At 41.3% G+C, this 12,642-nt stretch overlaps 1 protein-coding gene across 1 annotated transcript in view; it reads right to left on the minus strand.

Moving 5' to 3' along the window:
- Window positions 1-12,642, minus strand: part of eipr1 (EARP complex and GARP complex interacting protein 1) — a 68,949-nt gene that overhangs the window by 24,326 nt on the left and 31,981 nt on the right. The window contains exon 6 of the mRNA XM_022750720.1: window positions 4,708-4,844. Coding sequence (XP_022606441.1) covers window positions 4,708-4,844 — 137 coding nt within the window. The remainder of the gene's footprint in view (window positions 1-4,707; window positions 4,845-12,642) is intronic.

Raw genomic sequence — 12,642 nt, forward strand, 5'->3', positions numbered from 1 at the left:
TCTTTGCACAATCTTTCTCATGTTTTTTGACATTTTCTTTCTATTCTCTCCTCATCTTTTTCTGTATTGTAATTATTATCATCATTATCATCATTATTATATTATCATTATCATTATTATTATTATTATAATTTCGTTACACAGCACAGAGCTACTCTAAATACAAAGGCAAGCGAATCCCTCAAGTACCTCATAAGGATAACAACACATGGACAGGAATCACTACTGTTTTTACAAACATTTATTTCATGTTTATCTCAACATGAATTTTGTCCCCACCACATATGATGAGTTTAACCATGCGTGTTATAAAAGTAGCTCAGATGTCGGTTTGTCAGCCCGGCTACATTTGGCTAAGCTAAATTAAACATGACATGAAGAGCTCATAACATAGCTGGTACAAAGGCTGCCCCCAGTGACTGAATTCAGTTTTAACTTTCATCATGGTTAGCATTGTTTTCATCATTATGAAAAGATCTTTGCATGTATGACACACAACAAGTTGAGTCTCTGGAGTAGGGATGTTCCTAATGACTAATTTCCACGTCGATTAAATGGAAATTTAAATTTAGACTGTTCAGTCTGGCCTCCTGGGGCCGGTTTCACAAAGATATTTCAGACCGGTCTGTCGTGTTTCTCCAGTCTTCATTTTGCTCACAGATGCATTTCATAAAATTATAGATTAATTCATTTCAAGCTAGAAAACATTAGACATCTTACCCCCAGGCTAACTCAGGCCTAAGACCAATGTCACCATGGTCAATGACACATGCGCTGACCAGTTGCACCCAACAATTCATTGTACCACAGTCCGGTTTAAGATAGTCAAGAACTGAACTGCTTTGTGCAACGGATGAATTTGAACATCTATCTGAATTATTTGTTGTATCTAAGCCATAGTCAAAGTCTACCTTTATGATTAAAGGTGGGGAAAAGCATAAAGTCACCCTGCATATAAGACAATTTTGATATTTTTGTTAAAGGCCACAGCATGGTGCTCCCTCTTCTGGCTGCAGGTGTCTCTTCAGATAATGATGGTGTGTTTTCAGTACACTCTGATGAGTCCCGCAGATGAGACTGTGGTCTCTGCTAACAAGCCCTGTGCTGCCGCCCCCTCCTTCCCTTTGTGCCCATGGCCAGATCAGCACTGTTGCATCTTTCAAAATAGCACAGCAGGAGGAGAATGGCCAAAACGGAGCGTGCAGGAACTCTTTAATTTATTATGTGGCTGACGGGGAGTGATATCAATGATTCAGCTATCTTATCTGGGCCTGTGATGCGCATCTTGTAAATATATTCCCTCACTCGCCATCTCTCTCTCTCTCTCTCTCTCTCTCCTTCACCAGGCACCCCTCTCAATCTCTTCGGCACTTTGCTGTTATCATGGCGATCAATAGTGAGGTGATTATTATTCCTCTGGCGGAGCCCACACATAGACACATGCTGACCTCACTCGTCACGTATCTCAGAAACACAGGGAACACAAACAACACACACACACACACACACACACACACACACACACACACACACACACACACACACACACACACACACAGCTAGAGGTTGTAAGGTGGACTGAAGATAACCTGCAGATACAAGGTTAATGCGTGATACTACAATGCTCCATGTCAGCCAGGAACATTAGCGTTCCACCGCCTCGCACTTTATCATGTGTTGAGGAGAGGCGCGCACACTTCATTAGATTCATGAAGAACCACAGGACTGCAAACACAATGTGTCATAACAAGACAAGGAAATTCACAGAGAGCCAGCCGGACTATTACCACAGAGATGGACACTTCTGGCTGTAGAATTCAGATCAGAATCCTAACAGTGTGCAGGTTTCTTCCCCCCTGAATTTAATTTTCCTACTTACATCTTGAAAAATGTTTCCATATAAATGATAACAATGCAGTGCTGATAGCAGTATTCTTAGAGAAAGACAAGAATTAAATGTGGTAAATAGAGGTATTGTCAAGGAGGTATCAATGAATTGCAATCCTAGGGGTCATAATTAGGGCTTGGTGCCATATATGTATATATATATATATATATATATATAGTATATAGTATACATATTCTTTTTTTTTTTGTTTTTTTATCTGTGCCAATATGATACTTGAGTTTTAGTGTCTCACACTGAGGAATGTAAATTTTTATGTAACGATATGAGCCACACTTTTCAAAAGCATCAGTGTTTAATAAGTGTTTAAAGACAATGCAGCTGCCAAAGGTCTTTACCTAGGTAAAACAGCCTTGATTTACCTTGATTAAATTACCAGAATTATCTATGATCTCACAGCGCTTCTGCTTCTGCATTAGCACTTTTAATTTGAAGAGCTTTCAAGGTGGTGCATTTACATGCTAACAATAGCTCGTCGACCCTACTGTAGCATGGCTAGTTCACTGCTGCTGAGTCCTACTTTTCAGTGCGGGAGAGAGATGCACTTACGGGAAGACAACTACCTGCCTTAAAATCATGCACATTACATTACGTCTTTTGCAAAGTCCAATAAAGCTGCAATATATGGGTCGCTGTTCGGTTTAATAGAATTCAAAGTATTCATGGTGTAAAGACATGTTACTATATTTTAGCACCAATAGTGGTATTTCAGGAAAGTTTGATGATTATCGTCATAATACCGTTTACTACAAATTTTAATGCAAATATGTCACTGGGGTTCATGTTGCATATGTGGTGTGATTCTGCCGGCAAAATAGGAGAAATGTGATTAAGCACTGAGGGTCTAAAGGATTCTGGCTCTATGTTGTTAATTAATCTTTGTTACTGTGTTTTTAATATAGTGCTTAATGCTTTTTTTACTTAATGGCATGACTTCTCAATTCACATCAGTAAAGACTGTTATGTTAATATGGAAAGTAGGAATTGGTTTTGGAGGGAAATCTTGCATAAGGATCAGAATGCAACAGATGTATCAGCCCCTCACAGTATTGAATTAATTCATTAAATTTTGGTCAGCACCAAAAAGTATTCAAGTACGATATCCAGCCCTCGTCATAATGAAACAACATGACTCAGTTAGATATCACTGAATACATAAGTCATTATTGAAATTGTATAATATGTAAATATCAGAGCTTTGCAGTGACTGGATATAAAGGGCTTTTTTTTATGTCTGCAATACATGTGCAAGCCTGATGTGGATTAGGCCAAAAGTTGTGCCAAAACTCATCTGTAATATTTTCATTCAGCTTGATGAGTCAAATTAAATGCATATTTCTGTGTACTGCAGAGAAATATCTTGTAATGACATATAAACACTCACTGAGAATTAAGCTCCGAGAGTTTAACTTACATGACTCTTACATGACTTTTTTCTGTCAGATTTAAATGTCGGCTGTTGGAAAACATCTGACTGGTGAAGATAGGTGCATGTGGAAATTAGCCACGTAAAAAAAGTGCCTTAATACTGAGTGGCAAAGCTTATAGAAAACATGTCACCTGTTGTTCTGTTTGAGTTTTCAATCCTCCATGTAACCAAAGTACTTTTACTTTTAAAAATGTCTTCCTGGCACTGGCTTAATGGCAGCCACAGTATTATTGAGCAGATGTGGTCTTATCAACAGGGGCATCTGTACCTCTTCAAATTTCCAGAAAAATTATCGATACTCTGAAACAGGAGAGGTCTTTAAAAAATTCAAACAATAAAATCTTAACGGGGACCTATTATGCTCATTTCCAGCTCTATATTTTTATCCTGGGACTTCACAAATGTAGCTTTGCATGATTCACAGTTCAAAAAAAAAACTCCTTATTTATCCCATACTGCCTGTTATGCAACCCCTCAGCTGAGCTTTTGACTAAAACAGGCAATATTAGCTCCGGGCTCTTTAAGGCCCCCCCCCCTCCCTAAAAGCCCACTTTCTTCTGATTGGCCAACTTCTTGAAGGCTGCTGTGGGGCAGGGTTGTGTTTGTAAGCACTTCTGAAAGCAAACTGTAAAATTACTAACATAACATAACTGATTGGAAATGGCAACAACCGGAATCCGATCTGGAACATGAGAGCGGACAGCACGAACACCCATAGCAACAAAGATTACAGCAAGACGTCTCTGTTCGGTAAATATTACGCCTATTATCTGTTTATTGTTTTGGCATGACAGTGAATTTAATCTTTCACTCACAATCTCTATATAAAAATGTTTCTATATGTTCCCTGTTAATAGGTATATGTGTGTGAAAAGCACTATGGTGCAGATTGAAATGTTTGCAGGAAATACCAAAGGTAACCCTGCTAGCAAAATGTTATTCTGAATGAGTCGACTGTATCGTACACCTGCACCATTGGTTATTTGTATTCTTGAGAACAGTAAATCCTAGAATACTATTCAAGTAGACTGTTTTTGTTAGCAGCAGATGAATATATAAAGAAATCTGTGACGAGCCGACGTCAGCTCGTCTGGAAAGTGGAAACAGTTTGGAAATCTAATGTTCAGAGCAGTCACAGGGACTACTTTTAAATATATCTACTTTCTTACTTGAAACGTTGGCCACGTTTAATATCCGACATTGTAACATTATATATGAGAGAAACTAAGGAAAAGCAATAGGTCAAATTTAAATCTTGGTCATTTAAATTATCAATACCAGGATTTGCACAAAAGGCAGAGATCTGAAAAAAGAAACCGTATGTATGCAGAATGTATTGTATTTCAGACCAGCCGCAGCCGGCGGAGCTCACCTCATAGTGCGAAGGTCCCAGCCTCGTATGGCGGTGTCATTCGCTGTGGCGAGCTGACTGCAGTTGTGGTGGGGGCTCCACTTGCCCGAGGTGAACTTCAGCTGACCTTTGCCCTCCAGCGTGGCAGTGCTGGAGACCTGCAGCAAACACAGCAGCACCGTCATTAACATCTCTGAGCAGGGACGTGAATCTCATCCGAATGACTGTGACTACTTCCGCCGGCACTGTGCGTTCAATCAGCATAACGAGGCATCGTTAGGCGTCATTTTCTCTACAGGCCACACTCAAGTCTACATTCATTCACTATGAGTCTGTAGGAATATTTTGGGCATCACTGGCAAACCAACTGCCTGCAGATTAACATCGTGCTGAAACACGGACGCACTCACTAACATATCTTACGTGCATATACAGCGCCATTAATGTCTCCCTCAAAATGTGACTTGGTCTGATTCAGTCTTTGTTTTAAGACTCAAAACTAATTTAAAGCTGCACTAATCAATATCTTTTACACTAACATCATCAGCTTTTTGGATCAAATGACGATGATGTGATGTAAAAGGCGCCACTCAGTGTAACTAGGGATGGGTACCAAATCCCAGTATTACAGGGCCCTAGGGCTAAATATTTAAAGACTGTAGTATCGATAGGCTCGGTTCTGCTCTGTGTCCTGGGGAAATTAAGAAAATAGATTTCCTGCTTATGATTTCTACATAAAAGTCCTTGTTTCTGATTAAGACATTCGTCCTTGATGCATTTTCACTGTTCCCAACACAGAAGTTCATCTGCATCTTTCTCTCTGAACCTGTGTGTGTGTGTGTGAAGGTCAGGGGCAGGGGGGCAGCTGTGTCACACGCTGCAGCACTGTGCAACACACGCACACACACACACACACACGCACGCCCGCACACACACGCACGCATACGCGCGCACACACACGCGCACACAGACACACACACACAGACACACACAGACACACACACAGACACACACAGACACACACACAGACACACACAGACACACACACAGACACACACAGACACACACACAGACACACACAGACACACACACACACACACACACTTAGTGACAATGGAGAGAAATAACCTTTCAAAAGTGTGCTTCAGTCTTTTGCATGTGAGGGCAGAAACACGAGATCTCTGGAAACACCTAGTGAATGTCCGTCAAAGTTTACAGGGCAATCATTATGTATTACATTTGTGCATTTAGTGATTTGTTCAAAACAATGCTGTTGACGTTTTCTACCCAAGACTGTTAATTACGTACATGTGATAAAATAAAGCAATGTTAATACTGTTTTTAATTCTGCTCTTTAATTTTTTTTCTCAAATAATAAAAAGTACAGATAAGAGTACCATTAAAGTACTGGATCAATAAGTGTTATAGATAAAAGTAGTAGTACCATTAAAATCTTAACCATACCCATCCCTAATTGTGACTAATGCATACATGAGTACTGTTGCCAAACTCTGCAGTTCCCAGACTCTCTGCACAGCTTTTTAGCTTCTTTTAGCTCATCGACCCTTTAATCAGCAGCCGGCAGCTGTTTTCAGCTAAAAGTTCTGGTAAACCTACCGCACCCAACCTGTGCAGCAACGAACAGCAAACAGAAAAAGTAAGCAACTATATAATGAACATTAACCTGATAATCCGACTAAGTGTCTGAACCAACTTGTACAGCTACATCAGACTCATGCATGCTTGTTGCCGTTTTTCTATCGCTATTGGTTATCAAAGCCTCAGACACTTTCCACGTCCGCAGACAGCTGCAGACGTCACGTGGATTTGTACGTAGAACCATTCATACTAGAGAGGAAGATGATATTCCTGCTAACAAGGGCTGCACGACATGGACAATATTTTATATCTTGATATTTCTGCCAAATATCAAGTGGTCTAGCTATGGTCTAATGGCTAGTTATTAAATATTTATAATAGCATTTTTAAATGATTATATAAAGATCATTTGTAATAGCAGGTAGACAGAATAGCAGGTGAACACAGTGGAGCACAGAGAAGATAAAGAGCAGCATATTTTTGTGGAGAGGAAAGATGGGGAGCATGCAGTGATAGGACAGAATAATAAAGTAACATTAAATTCCATGTTTAAAAAAATGAAATTTGATTGAAAATGCAAGGACACCACCATCACCATTGGTTGTATTCATATTTTCTACAGAATCTGCAATTAACATGAAGCTTTAAATAAAGACTGAATGCTTAAACAAACAAACAAACGAATGCATCCCTCTCTCCTGCCTGCAGTACGCTCTAAACTATGGATGTTCTCATTTCACTGCCTAAGAGCATGTAAGTTTTTTCTGACTAGACCTATGCAGCAAGAACCCCGCCCCCCAGTGAGGAGACTGGGAGGCAACAGGATGCACCTGTGTGCTGCATAACCTGCTGCTCAGTCGGCAGACCCCACTGACCCCTGGCTCTCCCTGGTCCCACGGTAGGAATCTATACACTCGATCGCTCAGATCTGATGTATAGATCTGTGCATAGATCGACACTCTCGATCGCTCACAGTTACGTACGGCTCAAGTGTGGAGTCAAAGATGAGCCCCCTCAGAGGGTTGTACTGATGAGCGGTGAGAGGTGAATCAAACCAGCTCGTTTAGGCTGGTTGAGGCGCATTTAAATGTATTGTAATGTCTGTGGTATTTCAAGAGAAAAACATTTAACTGACAAAATGTCACTGGGTACAAAAATTAGGGCAGTTTAGCTGAAAGGCAGTCAGGTTAAATTGTAACATTTAAGGCTTTTCAAACAAGATGACATGCTTGTCATTGGATATTTATCACACCTGCTACATATATTTCACAGGGCAACAATAAAGGTGAAATTAATCAAAGTCAAAACACTTCAAGGACTTTGAATTATAAAGCATATCACTTCATCAGGCTACTTTAAAATTGGAATCCAATTAATTCATCCGGCTGGATATGGAAATTACTATCTGTCCCTTATATGATGCATCTAACAATTCTAAAAAGCAGCATCACACTGCTCCATTTTTCTCTGCTCCCCGACTATCTTTGGGTTTTTATCCTGATCTCTCTCCTTCTCTCATTTCTCTCCCTCTCCCTCTCTCTCTCCCTCTCTCTCCCATCTCTGACTGTTGGAGCAGAGATCATCGATCGCCCCGTCACCGCACAGCTCCCTGGTACACTCTCATTATTTTAGCTAGAGAAGACAGAGGGAGAGCAAGCAAGAGAGAGACAGGCCAACAGAGCAGAAAGGAGGGAGGGAGTGTGAGGAAGAATAACTGAGAGGATAAAAGAAGGGAGAACAAAGAAGAAGAAGAAGAAGAAGAAGGAGAAGAGAAAAAAGGAAAGGAGTAGAAATAAAGGAGCTGAGAAAAGGTGGCAGAGGATGGAGGACTGATAAAATCAGACAAGAAGAGAAGCAGGTTTCCTTTTTGGCCTTGATGTTAAATTCCATGACTTTTCCATGAATGATCATGACTAAATCAGACTGCCTCCGTTAATTAAAAATATTATTTCAAAAACGTTTTTAATGGTGGGTAAGGGTTAGTGAGCATACCAACCAGAAGACGGACGTGTTGAAACTCATAACATTAAAGACAGACGGAAATGGCTCTTAGAGCATCTTCAGAACAGTGATATATACTTCCTTTTAATTGTGCATGATAGCAGCTTTTTGGGAGCATTGGTTGTAAGTGTGGGTCAGACATGAATGAAAGGTATGATGGGGGCAGTATTACCACAAGTGTCTGCTGAGAGTTTCATTCAAATCTTTGACCCAAGATAGGTACAGTTTTACATGGTGGTTGCCCCAAATCACTTTTGATTTGATATATTTATGCATATGCCCTTGAGATTAAGATGGGTCTATAAAATATTTTAACATTTTCTAGGAAGAGAAAGGAGAAAGGACATTCATATAACTAGAATCTCCTCCTTGTGTTGTATCCCTCCATCAACCAGCCAAGTTGTAGGAAATATGCTCACAATCTCCCCTTCTGTTTCTGAGTTACTGCATTGAATAATGGCCAGAGGTGTTTTTACAGAACATTATGATGTCACAGTGAAGTTGAACCTTTGACCATTTGGATAGAAAATGTCATCACTTCATTTTATCCTTATAGACATTTGAATTATTGTTCCATAATTAGTGAATTAATTTGTGAGTTATGGCAAAAACCTGCTTTGTGAGATCACTGGGACCTTGACCTTTGACCTTTAACCACCAAACTCTAATCAGTTCATCCTTCAGTCCAAGTGAATGTTTGTGCCAAATTTGAAGTAGTTCTGTGAAGGCCTTACTGAGATATTGTGTCCACGAGAACGGGATGGATGGACGGACAACCTGAAATCGGCTCTGGCTGTCGCCGGCACGGAGGCATAAAAATACTTAAAAGTGGTTTTCGACATACTATCTGGCACATACCAAGAGTCCGTGGACCACAAGTGGTCTGACAGTTGTTAAAATATCATGTTTTAAATTGTGACCACAAAGCCTCGTAACAAGTAGTATACATGTGTTGTTTTCAATATTAACTCAACTCTTATGTAATTACAAACATTTGAATTGGCTGTTTTGCAGTGTTTTTGGACTTCAATGTAACCGACTGTTCTGCGACACTGTCTACTCACATAGCTACACCAGTTTATATTTTACGTTTCACAATTTATGTCAAAAGTGATCAGCGTGACATTTGGAAGGAAATGTGGATGAATCTTATGGTTCGCCTGCCCTGGGATTGTGATAAATTTCAAATTTCAGTTATCAGCCTATTAACTATCAAACACAGACAACGGACGAGATCATGGACTGGTTGCTTCAGCCCGAGTTAAAAAGAAAATCAAATGAAACCTCAGACACAAAGGACACAACAGGTAAGGTGCAATACAACACAATAGTAATTATGTAGTAGGCCCTCTCAGGGGAGTTAGGTGATCTGTGAGTTTTATTTTAACGGTTAAAGTCCTTGGTCTGAAAAAGTTTGAGAAAAACTGACCAAGAGACATAAGAACAATTAACACAGGACAAGATTGAGGAAATGCTTTTTGTTATTTCACTGTCTTCAATATTTTTCAAGCCAAACCTGAGTTTCCATTTTCGCTGGGCTTCAACTTCCCTTACTTTCCCTAAAGAGAACAGAAGCTCAGAAAGCTCCGTGATCAGTGGGAGGCCTGGAGCAGGAGTCGCCCTCTCTGCAGATACACTAATGGTGCGACAGAAAAGCCTGAGCTTCGTGCATCCCAGGTTCCCAGCTTTATTAGTGCACTAACCAAATTAGGGGCCCTAACAAGGCAGCACACACCACACTAGGGGATGCATTCATTTAGGATGCAAGCGGCACTAATGCAAAGCTATCTGTCAAATCGCCATGCATTTCTGCTTTCTCTAGACTCTGGAAGAGAGAGGGGTGTGTGTGTGTGTGTGTGTGTGAGCAGATGTGCAGGACAGGGTGTGTGGGTGTGCCGTGAGCCAGCAGAGATGTTCCACCAGCGATTCTAATTGATGAGCCATGCATATGGAGACACACACACATAAATACACAAATCTTACTTCAAACAATGCACACTGGTACGCTTATGCACATGATCCTCTCTTATATATGCAAACACAAACTCATGCAAACACCCACACGGAACACACACACACACACACACACAGAAATCTAGGCCAGGCCCTTGAGAGATAGACACATCCACACTGCAGCTGGACAAGGCCTGAGATGAACACATCATCTCTGACAGATAGAGGGAATGGGAGAGAGGAGAGTGGGATGAAAGGAGGGAGAAGGGAGGAGGGAAGGAGGGAGGGAAGGAGATTAGCATTCTCATCAGCACTGGAGGAATTTGTCTTGGCTGCCAAATTCTTTCTCCTCTTTTTCATTCCCTTCCTCCTCATCAAGCCCACTCTCTCTCCTTATCCATATCTCCCCCTTTCTCTCTCCTAATCTCCATCTTTCCAATCAGCAGGGTCCCTCATTGCTCCCTCAGTCTCTGTCATCCCTCCATCTTCCCTTTCTCATTATATTACTTTCCTGTGCATTACTTTCCTCCTCTCTCCTTCTCCCTCAATATAGGACTTAATAGGTTGTCCACTGTCTGCGTCAAAGGATAGGATCAACAATCCACTCGCCTCCTAGGTCCTACTTGCCCTCACACTGGGGTCACTGTACAGGCCGGACACACACACACACACACACACACACACACACACACACACACACACACACACCTGTGCTCTATATGTTGTTGAGTTGCGTTCTTACATTATCCCCAATGTTTCTATCAATACTCAAACCAGAGAAATCTGTGATTTTAATCATGGTAATGGTACACTATAATTCGCCTGTACATTACATCATATCCTCTATGATCACGTGTCACATACACTTTTTACACCTTGGTGGTTTTCAGCTCTATATTTGAACCAGATGAAGGATTTTAGTCGTCGGACGTCTGGATCTGAAGTTACCAGAGAAACAAGCTGAGGAAATGTTAGACAGCTCAGCTCCCAGCTGCTGGAGACGTCCTGTCCTGTGTCACTGAAGAGCGTCGCTGAATCTCTGCATTTTAAAGTGAAACTGCTTTCTTCAGTGTTTCTACTGGTTTTAATCTCCTGGTGTGTTTGTTATGGAGAGGAGGAAACCTCTGTGGATAATTCAGCTGCTGGTAAAAACCTGCTGAACGTCTGCTTCATAAGTTATCAGAGAAACAATCAGAACAAAGAGTCTCTGTCCTCCGTACAGCGTCCCTCAAACACTGACTTTAAATGTCAAACTGCTTTATTCAGTGTTTCTAACGGTCATGATAACCAGGTCTGTTTGATTTCCTGAACCACTGAAGGAATCCAAACCGGGAGGAGCTTAGTGTGTTAAAAACAACAACTCCCATGATCCCACACTATTTCATCACATCACCCAATGCCATCTTTTGTTATTGTTTTGATTGATTATTTTGGGTAATTTAACACTGTTCGACCTTTTCCAGCGAAGGTTTAAATTGCCAACCAGGTGAGATTTGTTTCTAGCAGCACTGCCATATTTAGCTTGTCGTACAGGATGCTATGTTCTAGTGTCAACGTATCAGTGCAGTCGGCCATATTCCTGGCCAGCTGAAGAATGTGATGCTCTGACTAAATGTAAAAAACTAATTTCAGAAGTGGTACAGTTGTATATGAACCCAGTGCACAGTCAGAGCTAGACACATGTTACTCTGTGTGGCAGAGAATCACAACAAAGGCACAACTGCACGCACACAGTTGGTGTCTGTACAGTTTGAGCATTGGCTGGTTGCAGTAAATAAAACACAGACTGTCATAGGAAGAGTCCTGACTGTTCCAAACTTCTTCCATTTCAGAATGATGGAGGCCACCGTGCTCCTTCGATGCAGCAGAAATATTTTGTAGCCTCGACACAATCCTGTCTCTGAGCTGTGGAGGCAGTTCCTTCGGCCACATGGCTTGGTTTTTGCTATGATATGTATGATTGTCAGCTGTGAGACCTCATATAGACAGGTGTGTGCCTTTCCAGATCATGTCCAATCAATTGATGCACATGGTCAGCAACAATACTCAGATAAGCTGTGACAAACAAACAATGATTGATTGGTGTTAAGGGGAACAAAGTGTGCCAAGAAAACATCACACCACCACCTCCAGCCAGGACTGTTGACCAATGGCAAATTGGGTCCATTTATTCATGCTGTTGACGTCCAAACTCAGACCCTCCCACCTCTGCAAAAAATCGACGCCAGGCTGCGTTGTTGGTGAGCCTGTGTCCGCTGCAGCCTCAGATCTCTGTTCTTAGCTGACAGGAGTGGAACCCGACATGATCTTCTGCTGTTGTAGCCCGTCTGCCTTACGGTTGCAGGTGTTGGTCATTCTGAGATGCTTACATGCTCACCAGAGTTGTAAAGACAGTTGGTGCAG

This window comes from Seriola dumerili, unplaced genomic scaffold (assembly GCF_002260705.1).
Source record: "Seriola dumerili isolate Sdu_G_001 unplaced genomic scaffold, Sdu_1.0 BDQW01000149.1, whole genome shotgun sequence".
Taxonomy (NCBI): Eukaryota; Metazoa; Chordata; class Actinopteri; order Carangiformes; family Carangidae; genus Seriola; species Seriola dumerili.